General features: G+C 46.3%; 3 protein-coding genes and 2 non-coding genes across 5 annotated transcripts; 2 read left to right on the top strand and 3 right to left on the bottom strand.

Annotated features, from left to right (window-relative positions):
- Positions 1-1,875: 1,875 nt before the first annotated feature.
- Positions 1,876-2,578, bottom strand: LOC145497522 (uncharacterized). The gene has a single exon (XM_081477337.1). It carries the CDS (start codon positions 2,524-2,526, stop codon positions 1,876-1,878), a length of 651 nt encoding a protein of 216 aa, XP_081333463.1. The 5' UTR covers positions 2,527-2,578.
- A 537-nt stretch (positions 2,579-3,115) lies between these two features.
- LOC145498706 (uncharacterized protein F54H12.2-like) lies at positions 3,116-4,543 on the bottom strand. The gene has a single exon (XM_081478627.1). It carries the CDS (start codon positions 4,420-4,422, stop codon positions 3,694-3,696), a length of 729 nt encoding a protein of 242 aa, XP_081334753.1. The 5' UTR covers positions 4,423-4,543; the 3' UTR covers positions 3,116-3,693.
- An 8,039-nt stretch (positions 4,544-12,582) lies between these two features.
- On the top strand, positions 12,583-12,654 carry Trnam-cau (transfer RNA methionine (anticodon CAU)). The gene has a single exon. It is a non-coding gene; the product is annotated as a tRNA-Met (tRNA).
- A 1,759-nt stretch (positions 12,655-14,413) lies between these two features.
- Positions 14,414-14,485, top strand: Trnah-gug (transfer RNA histidin (anticodon GUG)). Its single transcript has one exon. It is a non-coding gene; the product is annotated as a tRNA-His (tRNA).
- Positions 14,486-15,498: 1,013 nt separating this feature from the next.
- LOC145498712 (uncharacterized) lies at positions 15,499-17,620 on the bottom strand. The gene is made up of 2 exons (XM_081478633.1): positions 16,938-17,620; positions 15,499-16,844 (listed from the first exon to the last, which is right to left on the bottom strand). The coding sequence occupies exons 1-2, from the start codon at positions 17,212-17,214 to the stop codon at positions 16,678-16,680; spliced, it is 444 nt and encodes a 147-aa protein (XP_081334759.1). The 5' UTR covers positions 17,215-17,620; the 3' UTR covers positions 15,499-16,677.
- Between the last annotated feature and the right edge of the window lie 2,735 nt (positions 17,621-20,355).

The following is a 20,355-nucleotide window of genomic DNA, read 5'->3' as shown; positions in this document are numbered from 1 at the left end:
TTCCTGGGCTTTGGTTTATTTTTCATCATACTAGTCAAATAACCCCCTTTCTGTCTCATTCTTCGTCTCTTCCTCCTTCGTGCTGTCATGGTGACGAGTGAGGTGTACGTAGGATTGTACAATCTCTTTTATCGTCTTCGTGTAGCGGCTTCGAGTGCTTTCTTGGCACCGAAACCGGCAGCTCCTGACGCAGCACCCAACGCCACCGCTTTACCTCCGGCTATCAGAGCGGGTATGAGAGCTGCTAAGGGAAAAATACCCCCCTTCTGTCTCTTACTCATCATCCTCTTCTTACTCATCATCCTCTTCTTACTCCTCCTTTTCAACGTTCTTCGGCGTCTCATGTACATGATGTAATGGTGTACAAGAGTCAATCACGTGTCACTTTTATAGCGACACGTGGTGAAATCGTGTGTCGTAGTCTAGAACGTATTTGTCGTACGTGGGAGGTGTGAAATCTGTCACCACGTCGTCCAACGTTTGCATCTTGGTCAAAAAACCATCCAATTCATCCACACCGACCATGGCGTAGTTCCTAAGTTCGGTCAGCGTCTTTTCGTAGGTCGTGTAAGCGAACTTGGACATGTCCATCTTGAACGAATACTTCTTGAAATCGTTCCATCCTTTAATTAAGGTGGCGAAAGCAGTCAATCCCACCACCGCGTACCCGTCTTTCCACACGGATCCCAAGACGATACTCGCGGCCACGCACAGTAAGGCCAGTCCGTTGAGAATGCCGTTACACAATTTGTGATGATAAAACATCTGTCTTCGACACCACCAATACTTGTGATAGAACGCATACAATCCGTCCAAACGTTTCAGTGAGTCCAACTCCACCACGGTGGTGAAAGGTTCATCCAATAGACAGACCGAAGTGCGGATACTTTTTTTCATCGTCTAGGGCGTCGTTTTTTCTTGCGTCTCAACAGTCCTCGTACCCCTCGACCCACGCCAGCCGTGGCTGCGCCAAGGGCAGCGGCCCTTCCAACTCGGATTCCTGTTCTCGCTGCGCGTTTACCAATTGCTTTGGCCAATGCCAAGGCAGCCCCTTTACTGACAGGAGCTAACGTGGACAAGGCACCTGTGATAGCACCACCCCACTGCTTTCTCCTTTTATTGCGAACAATACGACGTCTTCTCATGGCTGTTGTTCTCAGTTGCGTACACTGGTCGAATTGCGTGTCACGGTAGGACGTTGTCCGTTTTTATAGGTGGTCGTGATCGTGTTGGTGGTCGTGATACCAGCAATGCGACGACCTGCGGCCGTTTGTTGTTGTTGTTGCAAAATCTCTTCCAGTTGTTGCTGCATCTCGGCTTGGTTGAGAGTACGGTCTCCTCGCCTTCTTCTACGACCCCCTCGAGAAGGAGGTGTGGAGTCGTCACCGCTACTACTTGAACCTCCTCCGCCTCCTCCTCCGCCTCCACCACCTCCGCCTCCACCTCCTCCGCCTCCGCCTCTACCTCCTCTACCTCCTCTACCTCTGCCTCTTCCACGACCGCTACCACTGGCGCTACTTCTTCTACGACTCCCAGCATCACTGGACGACGTAGGCGTGTTTTGACGTGGGACACGTCTCGGTCGTTTCCCTCCTCGGGTAGCTCTTGCCAAAGGTGTAGCATCTGTTATTGAACCGACACCAATTGTGACGTTGGATCGCGAGGGTCCTGGGACAGCGCTACCGACACCTGCAGGGACGTTGGTCTGTGACGTACCCGCAGTGCCTACTCCGACTCGAGAGACATTGGGCAGGGGTGGTGTCGAAAGTTCCGATCGCGGTGAAGGAACGGGAGTACTCGTTCGAAACCCGGACCCCAAAGGCGAATAATCGTCCAGAGCCGAGAGGTTGAACTCGTCACTGTAGATTGTTGAGCTCATGATGTAAACTGATGACATCGTACGAATCCCTCGTCTTTTAATACGCTGCTGAGTACGCGTTGATCGTCCTGACTGGCAGGATGAAGATCCAATAGCATGTAGCCGTAAGGTCTATCGGTGACCTTTCGAAACGTGTCCAACACCTCCTGCCATTGCGTGGGAAACGATTGCAGAAGTAAATTTCGTATCCCCAATTGATCCCTAGGGTTCTTGAAGGCTGCGATGTAATGCGCGTTGCGTGAAATTGTCTTTGCGAATTTTCCGTTGGGGAATAGATCCTGACACAAGTAAATCACCGTGATGTTCCGATGATGCGAGTGTTTGGTGAAGAGATCCAACACGCGCTTGTCGTTGCCACCCTCGTCCATCAGATCGTCCAGGACCAACACGCCTCCTCCAGGAAACCATCGGGGTAACTCGTCGCTGTCTGGGATGCCTTCGTGAAACTTGACCCCACCCTTCTTGAGCTTTTTGAAACCCTCTTGCCACGAACCGTAGCAGTAATGAATACTAGGGGGCGGTTCTCGGAACAAGTCGCCGTTCTCCAAGAGCAGTTTGGTGGTGAACACCGTCTTGCCGCAGCCGGACGGACCCGCTATCAACAAACTAGACGGAGTGTGAAATTGAAACGCTTTGCGTCGTTCCATGATCTCGAAGAAAATGGTCCAGGGTCTCGAGACGCTCGGTGTTTTATCGGAACAATTTGGACAAGGGGGTCTTGACGGCAGGGATGCGTTTCAAGAGACCCAAGAGGGTGACCTTACGATTGAAACAGACGGGTTTTTTCTTGGCACGACTCTTGATCTTGTCCATGGCCCTCATGGCAGCGGCTCTCTTTTGAGGCTTTTTTTTCTTGGCGAATTTACTCAAGTCTCCGAACTTGTCTTCGTACCAATGCCTCTTTTTCATTCTTCTTTTCCTATCTTCCTTATCGGAAAGCTTCGGCGATCTCTTGCGTTTCCTACGCGTGGTCACGGTCGCTGGTAATGCACCGGTGTCGAGGACACCCATTGGAGCCATTGGAGCCTGTTGAAGAGCGACTCTTCTTCTTGCGGGTCGGGGTTGTTTTTGTCGTACCATATTTAAAGCACTGGGTTGAGGCGCTTTTTTACCAGGTTTTCCGTAGCGTTTTTCCAAATTGGCTATCACGTCGTCCAAATATCTATGCCCTCTAAACTGTAGATCCATGAATGACTACTACTCAAATGAACGCTTTTATTTTTCAAACATCTTTTTATAACAAATGACGCACTCCTCTAAAGGAACCGCTCGTGTCCTGGTGACACGGGGTTTTACAAATCTTGCGCCAGGTCAACTCGTCCACGATCAAACGTTTCAACATCTGTCCTACTTTACGATCGTTCTCTACAAATTCGTTTTTCTTAAAACGACTCAAGAACGAGTTCATGTCTCGACCTTCGGCTCGGTCGATCAGGAACATCAAGGCGTAGTCGCCGCAACTCTGACTGAACAGGGACTGTAAACTCTTGCCGTTGTAAATATGGTACTTGAAATGACGGTCCAACCACGCTTGGAGAGGCTGGACGGTTCCGTACGTGTCCAACGGTAGGGCGTAACTGTCAAGGATCTCGCACTTGTCCTTGTCGGCCCACAAAGCGATCCAATGCACGCCCGGTTTGTCGTGAGGGTCCGTGTTCACGATGTAGGCGGTCGGTCCTTCTTGGGGGACTGTCCTGGGAAGGCGATCGCATGGCACCGTCCCGTAAAAGACACAGCGTAGGGACGGATTCGTTCGTGCCAAATGATCCAATTGTAAATTATTCAAGGCTACTTTCTCCATTTTTATTCTTCTCTCATTGGTACACGTCGTAGGTGACGACCCTGTTCTCGTTGATCTCTAGCAAGTTCTCGAATTCGGCGTATAACAAGACGGTCAGGTTTTCTCCCGGGTTGGCTCCAAAATCGATCATCAGACGCAACTCGCCTGACTGCTTGGGGTTCAACACTGGACTGTCCAAACATCCGTTGGCTGTGTTGTCAAATACAAACAGGTTGCATCTCTTGCCGTGACCCCAGTCCACTTTTCGTACCATGTTTCCTTTTCCCCGACACAAAGCTCCCGAGGCTTGGAGGAATCTGTAGTAGCCTCTCTGATCTTTTTCGTCCCCATCGTGATCGAGCTCCAAGGTCTCGTAGGGGTATTCTTCACCTCTCACCAATTGTTTGATGGAAGACATATTGAATCTTCCAAAATTGAATGGACTCTCCGTGATGGTTCCATTAAAGGCAGCTTGTTTCAACAACACCACGACTAACCGATTAGGCAGCTGATTGTGGAAAGGATTGTTGCACTCGAAATGACGATCGTCGCTGGGATGAGAGTAGGTACGAATTTCACCTCTCACTGTGGGGTAAGTGACCACTCTTCCACTTTTCATGGTAGACATGACTTCTCGGTACACCGAGGGAGTCACTCTCACTTGAGACAGGAACAATCTCACATTCACGTCGGGTTCGGTCAGTCTCAGAGAAGTGGCACCGCCCCATCGGATGGAAAACAGAGCTGGGTCATTGAAGTACATGTCGATCTGGATCTGAACGCCGGGTACCAGTAACTTGCTGAGATGAAACACTTCCAGGTAAGGTTTGAACCTCAAAGTCACTCTCTTTCCACCTATGAACTGGATTCGAGCATCGACCAAGTTCTTGAGATCTTGAGGTAGCGCTTTGTAATCATTGTGAGATGGATTTAGCTTATTGGCAGTCAATTGATCGCCATCTCCATCGTCGGGTACACCGAGACAATTGTACCACCCGTTGGGTGCCAGGATCGTTTCACCGTCGTCTCGGTCGTAGTTCAATAGCGCTTCTAGGTAGGCTTTGTAGTGGTAAGTATCGGTCTGAGGGCTGATCAGAGTCCCATTCAATCTCACGTTGATCTGTTTGAAGAGGGTGTTGGCAATATTGTTGGCAAGCCCCAGGATATCAGTAGCCAGCAGATTCGAAGCGTCGCTTTTCTTGACACCCCATTCCACTTCGAAGAAACTCTCGTTCAAGTCGATAAAGTCTTCCTGAGGGTCGACTTGAAACGTCACAGGGTTGATACCCGTATTGAACGGGTTGATTCTAACCACGCGTCGAGATGCCATGCTCAGATCCGTGGGAGGGACACTGAACATATTCAGGCGAGGGTTACGAACCCCCGCCGACCGTGCATGAGCCACCATGTCCGTCATCGTCGTCTAGGTCGTCTTCGTTTCCTTCTCAGTGCGGACTGTACCCAACGATAGTTTGGACGTTTTGAGCGTGCGCGGAGGATCGAACCGCCTTTATACGTGCGTACCCCTACGGGGATACGTCTCACACGTCTCGAGTAGATGGGAATCATATTCCAAAGAGGTCTTTTCTCACTCTTTTGGACAACGCTCGCTGTAGCTCTTGCGTCGCTTTACGTTTCACGGCCCTTGTCGCTCCTCTCTTGACCCCTGCAAGTCCTCCTCTCCAATTGGGCTTTTTTCCTTTGCCACCCGCATTTAAACCTTTCAGACCCTCCATGGCCGTCTCGGTCAAAACGTCTCTTAGAATGGTAGGACCTCGTTTCTTGACGTCTTTCCACATGGGTCCGAATCCGTCTCCAGATTGCTTCATTTTATCAGGATGAAATCGTACTAGTGTTCCGCCTATCATGATTTCTTGAAGTGTAACGTCACGATCGTATTACCAGTTCCAAACGTCACCAATTTACCAGTTGTCTCAGCCACTTGCACCTGTATAATGTCGAGGAAGTCTTTGCGCACGGGAATATATTGAACGTGATAAGGTTCGAAATACTGAGTACCGGCCCCTTTTCGAATCAAGTTGACCTCTCTCAGTAAATCCGTGACTTGATTCCCCACCACGCTACTGCCTCCCACGTCTGAGTACAAGAACAGGGAACGCGAACTGTTCCCCACCACGACTTCGAACGCCTTGTTCAGGTTGAGAAAACGCCAATCGCAATAGATGCTGAGTTTCAAAAAACTGTATCCCGATGATTCTGTTTCGATCACCCAAAAAACAGGTAATCCATCCGAGTCGTGTAAGTCCCCGACGACACCAATGTCAGGAATTTCATCTTTGAAGAATTCGATCTGCAAGTTAGGTCCCAGTTCGTGCGAACTTCCCTTCTTAACGAGCCATCCCATTTTCGTAGCCAGGTCGACATTGAAGCGTAATGCAGGTATGTCGGTGATGGGTCTAATTATGTCTTGGTTGTGTGTGACCAATTCATCGCCTTCCCACTTGAATTCTATGTAGGTTCTTTTACCATCAGACGTGACATATTTGGAGCCTAATTTGGGGCCATAGTTAGCGAAGATGCGTCGTCTCTGGAAATAGGCAATCATGGATTTCATGAATCCAACGCCATCCACGTTGTAGAACACCTCTTTGAGATCCTCCGTATCAAAGTTGGCGGCTCCCAGATCATGTACACTACCGAATAGTCGTCGCCATACGTAACGGGCCAAGGTGACTTTTTTATCGTGAGGATCTTTCTCCGTCAAGGAAGGAAGCGCCACTTGAGCATCCGGCATGGTGATGCTACTCAACCCCACTATCCATCCTTCTCCCTCCAGACGTATGGGATTAGGCAACCGGATCTTGAAATTGTTCGACGTGTTTTTCGGAAACTCGCCCTTACTGCTGTGACTGGGTAAGGTGACGTAAAAATCTTTCATCCTTTCTTGAAATGCAACGTGATCGTGGTCACACCCGACGCAAAGTCCACCAGTTGTACGTCGTCCTCAGATAATTGCACCTCGACAATGTCCAAGACGGACGTGCGCACCGGTAGATATAGGATGTGTCTCGGTTGAAAGTCGACGACGCTCTGATCGTAATGAACTTGTTTCAACAGATCAGTGACTTGATTTCCAGTCACCATGCTCTGTCCCACATTCGAATACACGAACAAGGAACGACGGTTCCTACAGAACGCATCTTCGTAACTACGATCCAGGTTCGTGAACACCCAATTGATGAAACAACTCAAATGTAACGCTCTCGAGTCGATCTTGTAAAAAATCTCGTCCCCATTATTCGTGGCCACGATCAAGTCCGTGGCATTGGGTACGACCTCGGTGGGAAATTCTTTTCTCAAGTTGGGCCCCATGACGTAACCCGGTTGTCCGTTTTGCAACGTTCCCAGCTTGATCCATTTCATCTTCTTGGCCAATTCCATGCCGATGGACAGCTGTGGATACCTAGCATTATCATTGATCTTGAGAGTGGTGCACGTTCTCGAGTTGTCGATGACTAATTGTCCATTCTCAGCCCTCTGCATGACCGTGTACAGCAGTTCAGTGGGATCGTTGGCGTTGCTCTTTTTCTTGAACATTTGCAGACCGTGTACCGTTTGATCCCTCAAACCCATCATGTATCGATCTCGTATAATGTTCATGAGCTCGGTACCGTTACTAGGTGTGAAGTCCAAATCACCTTCTTTAATCTGGATCGTTTGTTCTGTGTAGAGGTTGTGTCGAGGATTTAACAGAACCAACCACCAGAATTGAAACAGAATATTATCTTTATAGTCCATCTTACGCACCGCAGACGGAAACGAGAGGTCGCTGACACCCACTTTCCATCCAGATTCTCTCAACTGCAACGGGTTAGGCAGACGGTTCTTGAAACTGTTGGCCTTGTTGTCCGGAAACTCGTTCGTGCTGGCATTGCTCATCAACTGCACGTAAAGTTCACTGGGAGGTTCCACCATCCTTAAAGTGTAAGGTCACCGAGGTCACGCCCGAGGAAAAATCCACCAGTTTTCCGTCGTTCTCAGCCAATTGCACCTCCAAAATATCCATCACGTTGCTGCGTACGGGTTTATATTGGATGTGAGTGGGTTCGAAGTTGACCTTGTCAGGGTCGTGAGGGACTTCTCTCAAGAGATCCGTCACGCGATTCCCCGTGATCGTGCCGCGTCCCACATTCGAATACAAGTACATGGGCGGACGAATACTCGGACTGACTTGGACGTCACCCCCATAGTGTTGCTCGTAGAGTTCGTCCAGATAGTCGATGCGCCAATTGCAATAGGGACTGAGCTGTAATGATCCGTCGTCCGTGATGTTCCAAAAATTCGTGGATTTCAGGTTGAGTTGATCTCTCCAATCGAGTTTGAAAGGGGGCACCACATCGTCTTTGAAGAGTTTAATCACGTGATGACCCAATTTGTAATCGGCAAGTCCACGCTTTTCCACCCACTTTAGTTTCTTGACCAATTCAGGGCCAAACCATATTTTGGGGCGTAATAGTACCGTGGAACCCGGAGCTTCATTGAGGAAGGTATCACTGTTGTCGATGATCAAAGAGTCCCCTTCCCAACGAAACACTGCGTAGTACTTCTTTCCGTCGGGAGTACGCAGAGTTTCTTTTTCATTTTCCATGAAGTGCGTCAGACGGTCTTGGTAACGACCCACCAAGTATCGTAGGAGCGATTTCCCACTCGTGACTTTGACTCGGTCATTGTGCAGATCTTCACCCCGGACGGTAAAGGTGTTACGGTATTGATTAGGATACCAGTTACCGTCGGAACTCAGTGTTTGTGTTTCCATACTCCATTTAAATTCCAACAGTTTGTCGTCGTCTTCGAAGATGTGTGGTCGGTGAGTAAGATGTGAGTAACGTCTAGGGGGTGGAGGTGGATAAGAAACACTACTCAAACCCACTTTCCACTCTTTGTCGGACTCAAACAGGAGAGGGTTTGGCAGACGGTTCTTGAAACTGTTGGCCTTGTTGTCCGGAAACTCGTTCGTGCTGGCATTGCTCATCAACTGCACGTAAAAGTCTCTCATTGTTTCGTCTTGGGCTTTTGGGTCACGTACAAGCCTTTCTTATCCACCCAACTGTCGTACTTGACTGGCCAACCTTTCCAGCGCACCAAGACTTTATCCCCTTTTCGTTTGACGATCTTCTCGATGCGGAACAAATCGTCGTCTTTCACGTTCACCTTTTGCAAATCTTGCGCGTAAAACGTGCCATCGACCGCAGTCCCGTCCCATTCTTCCACCTTGTACGTGGTGACCTTACCCGGACGCACCCTACGTATCACAAACACCTCCTCGGTCCAACCGGGTAAATACCCTTTCTTGAACTGTCGGAACTTCTTGTTCAATCTCACACGATCCCCTACGTTGAGTTGCGGTTTCTTCAATTTACCTTTTTTCTTTTTTCCGTAAAGAGTCTCCCACACGTCATCGCTATTGGCTAAAGTCACTTTATTGGGAGCCATCTTGATACTGCGATGATACGATCGATTGTACCCTTGGACCAACTCTTGTAACACGGGTACAAACTTCAACGTATTCTTCACGGTGAAGTACCGGTACAGACGTTCTTTCAAGGTCCGATTGAACCGTTCCACCACGCTAGCTTTCGTATCACCCCGAGTCGAAAAATGATGAATGCCTTTCTGCTTCATCAAATCCTGAAACGTCTTGTTGTAGAATTCCTTCCCGTCGTCCGTCTGAAGATTGAGGGGTTTTCTACCTCCTTTCAAGATCTTAGCCATGCCCTCCGTCACCGCTTTACCCGTCTTGCTCTTCAAGGGTTGGACCCAGGCGTGCTTCGAAAACACGTCCACCACCGTCAAGAGATAACGATACCCTCGATTGTACCTGGCGATGTTGACCACCTCGATCAGGTCGGCCGTCCACTGCTCGTCGATGCCGAACACCACCACAGGGGCCGTTGGAAACCGACGACGTCTGGGTTTGTGCAGCGTGTACCCCAAATCACGCTGCAGGACCTCTCTTGCACGGGGTACCGAGATCTTATTGGCCTTAGCGAATCGCGTCAGACCACCCAGACTACCGGGTCTGGAAGGATCCCGATACCGTCCCAGTAACGTTCCTGTCGAAAGCGGCTTCTTCTTTTGACCTTTCTTCATAGTCGATAAAGTTTGTACACGCACTGTCTCCACAACTCGAAACGTTGCTCCCGTACCTCGAGATACTTCTTAAATGAATCGGGTTGCCGTTTCAACCACAAGATATAAACCACAAAACGCATCACGTTGTGTTCGACGTCGGTATAGTCAAACACCTCCAAGTGCGAATCGCTTAAATGGTCGGGGATGGGTTCACCCTGACCGTATCGATCGTAGACTCTATTGCACTTGGAACACAAGGTGGTCCAACTCCATCGATCGGCCATGGTCGCACACACTCTCGAGATCAACCAACACAAAGCATGAGACATAATGATTTGAACCCAATTCTTTATTCACACTTTCTTATAGGTACAAAAACGTCGTGCCTGATTGGTTCTTACGTAAAAATCGACTCTGATTGGATAACACGAAAAAGAAGGCGAAGAAAAGACTTAGTCTGAATCTGTAAAGTAATTAACGTGTTCCTTGTTCTTAAGATCTCGTGAGTAATCATCATCACAGTCTTCCTCGTAGGTATCCATCGCATAATATCTACAATTTTTAAAACCGCATTCCCCTTTACCGGGTCTCCACTTCAGGGCTTCAGCTTCGTTCCCCTTCACATAGAATGCTTGTCGCATACTCTCCTTACACTCAATACACAGGTACTCATAATCAGCTTCAACGGCACCAAAGAAAAACCGATCCTTCCACAGATTACGTTGATGCATGAGATCGTAGATCAACTCTTCCAACTTCAGACACGTTTCCCTGTAATCTCCCTTTCTGAAAGTCATTAACTCTGCCACCCTGGGACTCTCGTCGGCCTCCAACACCCGTCGTGACAGGTCGCGCGCGAACCGCAAGGGTTCGAACAGATCACGGATGACCTCGCTCATCCTGTACGTGAGTTGATTCGTGGCGATCAAACAGACACTCTCGGCGTCCAGGGTGGGCTCACGACAATAAACGAATTTGAATTGACCACTACCACTTCTGTACATCACGCGACACCACTCACCGCAGAAAAGGTAAACATTTTCGTTCTTCTTCATCATCTCCAAAATCGTACCACCCCAGTCAGGGCGACGTCTCATCAAGAGCTGAAAAGACCACAGACTAACGGGTATTTGACCTAACGGTTCGAAGAGATTGTCAAAAATGTACATGTCCACTCTGACATCCTTAATGGCATCGAGATCTCTTAACGAGTGTACCTTCTGATCCACGACCTGCTCCACGAGATCAGAAATCTGGTTCGAGTTGCTATAGTAATTCATCTTGACACCCCTCAGACAAACTCGTTAAACTTCTTTCCTTCTCGATCCGCTCGCTTCGTGATCTCCAAGCCCGACAAATGAGGATAGCAATCACGCACACCCCAGTCAATCAAGTGCCTCTGTAGCCTATAGTACAAAGGAGAGACAAGACGTAATTCCAATTCAATTATCCTTGCGTGTACAGTGTATTTTTCGCCTTCTTTTTCGACCGAATCCAAAACGCCAGAAGCTCGATTCAACTGTTCTCTCAAATCTTCTAGGATCTCTTGCACGTCTCTCTCATCCAAAATCCTAGGATTCATCACCGCGAATGATTTCACTGCGTCGTGCGTGCTCATTTTATACCCCGCGCGTCACCTCCACATTCACTCAGTACACGTAATTTTACGTATCACGTGCATATACACCAATCGGAACGAAGACCGTCACATGATCCCATCACACCACTCGTCACTGATTGGTCAAAAACGTCCATAAAGTCGAACCACGCATTCCATCACGAGTCACTTTTCAGTAGAAGTCGTCATGGATTCACACGTCGAACCCGTCAAGAAAAAGAAAAAAATGTCCAAGAAGAAACTGGAACTGATGTTACCCAAGAGAGTGGAAAGAGAAGGTAATCAACTACAATCCACTTTAGATAGATGGTTATTTAAAAAACCTCGTGCCAGACTCCGTTTCAAAGAGCGTGTCCTCTTCAAAGATATCACACCTGACTCAGTCAGTTGGACCACCGTCCCTCTCAAAGGCTTCTCAGAACCCTGGAGCGCCTTCTCGATCCAACGCCGAGAAGTCAAACGCGCCATGAAAAGTAACCATGCACGGCGAAGGCAAAGGCTGACACTCAAGAACGTGCGAAAAACCACCCACATCCTAGAAACCATGCGACGTGAAAACACCTTGCTGGGATACTAACTCTACATTTTTTCATCATATAGACAATGAAAAGCTACCTGCCATTCAAGGCGGATGCATGACCGTGATCAGAGACTCACCTCCTCGAACCGTGCAAGTCCTGGAAGCCATGGGACTCGATAGGTTAAAGAAAGACAACCTCATAGAAATACCTCCTGAAGTGGATCACCGAGGAGAATCAACCGAAGTCCAAGTGTTGGAGGAATTCGACCCCGATCAGTTCCTGAACCAAATGACACCCCAAGATCCCATTTGCCCCCGTTGTATGGTACCCATGAAATACGGGAGTGTGAAAACCAAAGAAGGGGGTATCTGGTTTGAGTATTACCGATGTCCCACTGAACGATTCTACACCAAGTGTTATGTGACTTGTGGTATTAAGGAAGGTGTGAGTGCGTACCTGCGACGCGTAGACGAACAGACCCACCCTTGCTACAGGAACATCGACCCAGCCCGTTTCCGATGTCTATGCAACAAGTCACTGGTCTTAGCCACCTCCCACTCCCAGGCCAACCCAGACAGGCTCTATCTCAAGTGTCCCAAGCGTAACTGCAAGTTCTTTCAATGGATCGACGAATACCCACGTGGTATAGCCCAAGACATACTGATTCATGGACAGAACCCAAACTAAGAATGGCAGGGTAGCGCAGTGGAAGCGCGTTGGGCTCATAACCCAGAGGTCCGAGGATCGAAACCTCGCCCCGCCCATTCACACAGACACAGTTTTTTTCAAATACTCCGTTTTTTATTTTTTCTACACATTAGGTAACCTATCATCTACATCTATCATAGATCTCATCGTCACTTGATTACATTCGTTAAATGTGCTGTAATAAAAGTCAATGACACTGACATAGCGTTTCGCCGTCTTCTTTTGTCTTCGAGTCCACTTGGACTGAAACGGTTCAAAACCGTAGCACAACATCATTCGGTGAAACGTGATCCGGTCCACAGGCGGCTTCACTGTCTGGTTCCAAACCAGGTTCTTACGAATAGCCTTGATGGCATTAAACAAAGTTCTGCCAAACACTTTCTCAGCAATGCGGTATTGGCGTCTGCTGCGTGTCCAGTTCTCACGCTGTTCGTCCACGAATAACAGGATCTGGTACATCATCACCTCGAGCTGACTCGATGTTTTAAAACGGATAAACCACCGACGGCCCGACAGCAAATCTCGGATCGGAAAATCCATCGCTTCGTAAAAACGGGTCCATGCCTCGTCCATCATATAGATCGCCTCATCGTAAGTCACATCAGGTTTTCTCGCCACGTGGTTTTGCAGACCAATCTCTCTCAATGCCATGATATCGCTCAATACAATGACTTAGAGTGAAGAGCGGACGAGGCCGATACGCTTTATGCAAGTCAACAACCAATCGCAGCTCGAGTAGAAGTCACGTGGTCCTAATAGACCCGGGGGATAGGGGGTATCCCCCCTCCACGCCCCCACGGTCGTAGACTGGACACCATCCTACCACTAGTATAAAAACCATCGAGTCGGACCGTGCACTTTCACTCTGAGTCATTGTATGGCCGTAGCTCATTATAGAAGACTGTGGACCCTAACATTGCTGTGGATTCTCAACGTCCCAAGTGAGTATGGAATCATTAGAGCGTTGTAATACCGAGTTAAATACCTTGAGAAATCTAGTGTGCGAGTGGATGAAGGACGAAGAAGAGACCCCTTTGTACCGCGACCTAGAAAACCTTTTAGGTTTCATCGGGGTAGCTCTGGACACCGTAGATCTTTTGTGTCTAGAAGAGAGGTTGGGGACCGCCGACGAGGACGACATAAATGATCTAGTGATTCACGTAGACTGGGCACGAAACGTCTACCAACAATTACTATGAAATTTTTCAGACATGGAACACGACCATTGCTACGTATGCAAACAAAAAAGACCGTGCTGCCGCAGACCGATCCTCGAATTGGGAAGAAATGGGACCCACGACAAATCCATAAAACCCGTCAATGGACAGTTGAGAGAAGCCTGGGGACTAGGGTGTGTCTGGAAAACATGCTGTGGTGCCATCTATGGGATGCACATCAACATGGATACCAACCGTTACGAACCCGTCTTCCTGGGAAACCACTATGCTGAGGCCCTGTCACGTGTCAATCATGTTAAATCGTTCTTGTAATAAGGGCGCATGTCAATAGGATCATGCACACGTCCCAACTCTGTAAAAATTAAGTCGTGTCCAAATAAAAAAATGTTTTGTTCTATTTTTTCAGACTCATGTCATTCGCTAACCCCAAGTGTCTATGGTGTAAGGAAGGATTCACACCCAATCACAGTATCAACGACTACTTCGTGAGCATTTGTTGTCAAAAATTCTATCACGGAACCTGTAGAGCCCTCCACGCAGATAATACCTCCCAAACACACTGCCCTCATTGCAAAACCAGAAATTTCGGCGAACCTCACCATGACAGCCCCCAAACCAAGCCCTAACGAGGTAAGCGCTTCGATGGTCTAATGGTTAAGACGTTGAGTTGTGGCCTCAAAGACCCAGGTTCGATTCCTGGTCGGGGCATTAAAATTTTCTTTCTTTTTCAATAGAGACCCCTGGCCTGTAAAATCAAATTAGATGAACCACACCCAGACGAAGATGTCATGCTCCTCTTCCTAGCCCAACATTTTCCCTACCCGTGGTACCTGAGAAAAGACCTCTCAGACTTATGGCCCTTCGGACGCGTGTTCGAATCCTCCTCAGGCCTTCACGGAGAATTTATCAGCCCCCAGACCATGATGCTATCCCTAATGCACCTGGGAACACAGGATGTACAAGCCCTAGACATGATTAAAAATATCACGCAGCAAACCTCATATATTCTATCGTTAAAGGCTCTTTATTAAAAAATGTTTTTTTCACTCTGTGGGTTGTCGTGGTGAAATTTCATTCACAAATGCTTGGTACGCTAACTCTTCTCTATTGACCCCATTGCTCTTCCACTCATTCCATCCGGCCAAAAATCCCTCCGGCAACTTCTCCAAACACACAGGGTCTTGAAACGATCTTGTCTTGTCCACAAGCATCTTCTCAGACAGGAGTCTTCGGAACCTCATCACCTCATCCGCCAGCTTCGTCACTTCTTTCTTCAGGATGACATCCATGGCGTCAGAAACAGCGTTCTTCATTATACTTCCAAGAATACCCTCATGAATGTTATCAACCACTCTCTCCGCAAAGTCTTTGTCGTGCGTCAACACCTCTTCAGTAACACTCTCCACCTTCGCATTGATATCCTTTGTTGGCAGCCTCATTCTTCTTGTCGATCCGCAAAAACAATACTCACTCGATACTCATGCAAACCCATTTTTATAACCCCATACCGAACCTCGATTTCAGGCATTGGTTAGTGCCCTATTTGGACATGCACGTGATGCGTGACGTCACGGGCGCCATGTTTTGATACCCCGGGCGCCATCTTGGATTTTACAATTTAAAAGAATGTATGGGAATTTTTAGGTCACGTGGTACAATCCCTGCACGCTGATTGGTTACCGCCCAGATTAACGTGCTTTACTACTCTTGATAATGTTTCCAAAAGGATTATCTCCAAAGTGCTGACGCCACAACCATTCCTGTAGATAGCTTTCGAAGAGATCTTTGGATGTTCCTTTACGAGGCATACTTTGTCTGTCTCCCCACCATGTATTTTCAATGCGCTGGGTGTGCCCACCTGTGTCTGGGTCTACGAAGTTTAGGCTGTGGTTGACTGTGAGATGACTATAGCCCTCGTCTTTTAGGCAGTCGTAAGCTTTCCACATGTCGCTTATCACGCGTGTCCCCGGCAATATGTGGGCGGGTATGATGGGCAAGAGTGTGTCTTTATCCCTTTGCCCTACCGGAACAAGGAAGCAGGCTTTGGTTTCGCGGCAGAGTTTAAAAAAGTTCATTGAAAACATTGATGTAACTAGATTATTGACAGTACTGCTGAAGTAGAAGCGATTGGGAGAAAGAGAGAAATCATCCCCCCCCCCTTTTATTCACCAGGGACCCACACATGCGATGCATGTTTTCGTGCAGCGTGCAACATACGTTAAACACATGAATAAGTAAATTGTAATGTTAATTTTTTGGAATGTGAACGAGTCAAGTAAAATAACAATTATTTTTGGGGGGCTAATTCTCAACTGAACCTCGCAGTGTAGTGGTGTAGAAGAGAGACTGGTAAGCGAGAGGTATGCGAAAGGTAAGTGTCTAGAGACCTGATGGGGTACAAGAGAAAAAGGGGAAAAAAATGCATAAGGAGCCTGGGTAATATGGAGAAGAAAAAGAGAGAAGAATGGAGCTAGGGGAAGAAGAGAATCGGCGAAAAGACAACGCGCGATAGCGCGCAATCAAATCCTCTTTTATTCACACAGTAAGTAGTAATTATCAATGTATATATTCAATACCTTAGGGAGTTGCTATTGTCTTCAAAAACAATAGAGCGCACACATAATTTAAAATAATTCTGCATGTATAATAAATATATGGGGTTATACGGAAGTCTTTCCAAGTATAGCTTAGCTAGTCATGAGAAAAGCACTCTCACAGACTCTCTTACCTTGAAACTCCAACAACGGTTACCAACGTCGCCCAACAACAAATCACACAGAGGCCGCCATTCGCCTTAATCACAGTCCACCATGTTGGATGCAACGTCACCATTTTTCTCATGAAAGCGAGGCCACGCGTGTGGAAACATCATGGCTGAGTCAGCGAGTACTTTGATTTCTTCAGAGTTTTGGTACTGCAATCTGGTGGACATACCGACAACAATATTTACCTGTGACAGTGACAGTGTATATTGGCTCGGGGAAGTCTACAACAACAGGAGAGGATGACAGTTCCGGTTGGACCTCCATAGAACTTTCCTCACCAGAAGCTTGGCCGAAAGTTGATGCTATGGATTAAAATGAAAAACATAAAAATACTTCTGATTATTTTACGATTTTAACCAAGGAATGTTTAAAGAGATACCGACAACAATATTTACCTGTCACAGTGACAGGGGACGATGGCACGCTTACATCAAACAATCGCACTCGTGCACGCGGTGGTTCTCGCTTTGTCGGAGATTTTCTTTTCCTGGGTGATCTTGACCAGCAAAAAATACTCGGAACTGCATGCTTCTCCAGAACACGCTTCCCTGTTAAAGTTGTCTTAAAATCCGCTTCCTTAAAGTGTACAGAACATACTCTTGTGCTGTTTGTTATCTGTAGATGGACCAGATCATAATAATTAATGTAAATACATGTGCGCGACAATGACATCGATAACCTAACCGACTTACCTGGACACTTTTGCCCACGTCTCGCCGTATTTTGACAACCCGCTGCTTTCGAATGGCTTCATCACTGGGAAATTGGTGAAAGGTATGATTTGGAATATTTTTAGCGCGAGTATTTTTACATTGCGGCACGCAACAGTGATCTCCGTTGGGCATGATTGCAGATGATCGCCTTGTCTCCTCGATCGCCGGAAGTTGACTTTACACGCGTGGCCTCGCATTGGTGTCAAAAGTGCATGACGTCAATCCAAGATGGCTGCTGTGCGATAAAGGCGAATATTCAAACCGATTGCACTAGAGCCCAGACTCTCCGAGACCCCGACAATATTCCAGCTGGAGTCTAGGCAGTGTAATCACCGTAATGGCGTCTCGATCTACAGTCGAAGACCTCGTCGCTGGTTCATATATAGAGATAAGAGAGTCTATAAGAATGCCTTTTTCATGGCTAGATAAGCTATAGAACACAGTGTCATGTCTTTTTACCTCACTGAATACAGCAAAGATAATGTCTGTGTTTTATTATGTAGAAATTATTTTACCGTAGACGGTAGTCCGATCTCTCTATTTTCTGTGCTCGTTTTTTCCCATGATTCAAGGAACTAAAACTAGCAGTTACAAAAAATCAGAGAAATACGATTGTACTAATACACTGATCAACTGTGTTCCACTGCTATAGTCACTATTGATTTTATGTCATATATAATAAAATGTAAACTGGTCAGATTGTGAACTGTAGACCAGGGGTAAAATGAAGACTGGAGTGTCCAGACATATATCACGTTATTTCCACGGTCAGCGTAAACAGGCTAGCCGGAGCTTAATTTCGCTAATTTGAGTAATATTCAGGCTGATTGAATGATTGACACTGATTGAGTGTTGTGCTGTTTTAGTGGAACCACGTATGACGTCATCACTTTCATCATTTGCATAATACAAAAACGTAAATAGCTCTAAAACGAAAAAAGATATTCCAAAAAATAAACTGCCATTCTTCTTTACTTTGAAAAGCCTTTCAAATAAGCAGCAATTACTTTTTACTTCATAGGTACTTTAAGCAAAAACCCACTTGTCACTGATTGTAGTTGTGTTTTCTGACAAAAACAACTATGAGTAGTTAAATGGTTTTCTGCAGAATACATTAGGGCCATTTATACGAGGAAAATAAGCCACAGCTTACACAAGATGTGAACTTACCATATAAATGGTACATTTTCACCAGTTCACATCCTACACTACCTGTGGATAACATAAGCCGCAGCTTGTGTAAGATGAGGGTTTATAAAATAACTGAGCTACTACTCACACTCTCATTGGTCAATAGGTATGTTTGGATGAGAGTATGTACACACTGTTGTGAAGTTTTAGATTCGTGTGAATTTTGGGAATTATTTTATAAAAGCAATAGAGCACTTTTTCCTTTTTTACATAGCCCCATCTAAACACTCAGGGGGCTGGGAGAATTCGCGATTACGTCTCAGGTTTGCATAACTATCTCGAATTCTCCTTACCCTCCTCGTGTTTAGATAAGGCCGTGTAAACATGGAAAAAGTGCTCTAGTTAGTACTTAATTTGGGCTTGACTGAAATAACCCGCAGCTTAAATAAGACACGAAACCACTCGTATAAATGGTGTCTCGGCTGGTTCTTGGCTTACTTAGGACCAAAATCATACTGTGCAAGCACAAGTTTTTCCTGTGTTTCCAACACAAAAGTGAGGCATTAGTCTTGAATAAGTCATGTACCATTTGTACGAGCACTTTGTGTCTTATATAAGTCGTGCTCGTATAAATGGTCCTGTTCGCATCTTTTGTAAGCCGTGGCTTCTGTTGTCAGTGGCTTATTTTTCTCGTATAAATGACCCTATCTTCATGAAAGCTATTCCAATAATTGGTCAAATTGAAGAACTTGTGTGCAGTGAAAATGAATGTTGTTATTATTATGTGCTGTTTACATCAGTGACATGACTTTTGTAGTGATTTACACGAAGCCATGATTAACTCCCTTTGATCATATTTGTAACCAGAAATATCTCATGAGTCAGATCGGTCTTAGTTATACCTGCTTGATCCAATGACTAAAACTCTGAATTCTTTGTCTATTAAGTTTCGCAGTTAATCATAACAATTACAATTTCCTCAAATGTGATTGGTGCATAAACTGCTGTATTTTGTTGTAATTAATCTGCAAAGTTGCAATCGGACAGTGTAATTGGACACTTCGCTGTAATCGGACACCTGTAATCAGACATTTACATGAGCCATTCATTTTAAGTCCTCTTCACTAAATCCACCAATCACAACATTGATTACAGTCACTATAGTAACCAATTCAAGAGACTGACTTTGCAAAATTGTGGAGGTTTAGTCTTTGGTGACTGTTTTGAAAGAAACTTAACAGCCATTTTGTAAGCTATTCTACATTTTTAATTATGATATTTAAAAATGACTATTTTAGCAGCTCTTTTTCAAATGAAACTTTACTTTACTTACTTTACTTTTATTTGTGGGATTTTGTAATGGTTATGATTAATTTGTAACAGGACTGGACATCGTGTCGTCCAATTCGGTCTGAAATCATACTCGTAAGAGATTCCAGTATCCAAGGAGATAAAACTACTGGGCATAACTTAAGACGAAAAACTAAAATTCGATTCACACATTGCGGACATTTGTCGCAAGGTGGGGAGCCAAATAAACGCTCTAAGCAGGTTAAAGAACATTTTACCTTGCAAAACGAAGGAATCCTTGTATCGAGCTTTTATTTTACCATATTTTTCTTATTGTAGTCAGGTTTGGTATCACTGTGGAAGAAGGAATATAGAAAAACTGGAAAGAACAAATGCGAGGGCCTTGGGATTTGTGTACAGCGACAAGATCTCGACGTACGAAGCGCTCTTAAGGCGTATCGGATCAACATCAACCTTAGAAAATCGTCGCACTCAAGACATGTTACTGACTGTGAACAATATTATTCAAGGCAGGGCTCCATCCAGTTTCAAAAATCTTAGAACTGAGAAGAGAACAGCGTACAATCTTCGCGGAAATTTTAATCTTTCCATACCTAAAATACTCGTGATTAACAAATAGCACTCCCACTTCGCGGTCTTCCAATTTTGTCAAGTACTG

Source organism: Orbicella franksi, chromosome 9, assembly GCF_964199315.1.
Source record: "Orbicella franksi chromosome 9, jaOrbFran1.1, whole genome shotgun sequence".
Taxonomy (NCBI): domain Eukaryota; kingdom Metazoa; phylum Cnidaria; class Anthozoa; order Scleractinia; family Merulinidae; genus Orbicella; species Orbicella franksi.
This window is presented reverse-complemented; position numbering and strand designations above follow the sequence as displayed.

Bases quoted from the DNA above. Each gene is read 5' to 3' on its own strand.
- LOC145498706 (XM_081478627.1), bottom strand. From the start codon at position 4,422: ATGTACTTCAATGACCCAGCTCTGTTTTCCATCCGATGGGGCGGTGCC.
- LOC145497522 (XM_081477337.1), bottom strand. From the start codon at position 2,526: ATGGAACGACGCAAAGCGTTTCAATTTCACACTCCGTCTAGTTTGTTG.
- LOC145498712 (XM_081478633.1), bottom strand. From the start codon at position 17,214: ATGTCATTGTCGCGCACATGTATTTACATTAATTATTATGATCTGGTC. The intron at 16,845-16,937 runs GTAAATATTGTT...TTTAATCCATAG, and splicing joins GTCCCCTGTCACTGTGACAG to CATCAACTTTCGGCCAAGCT.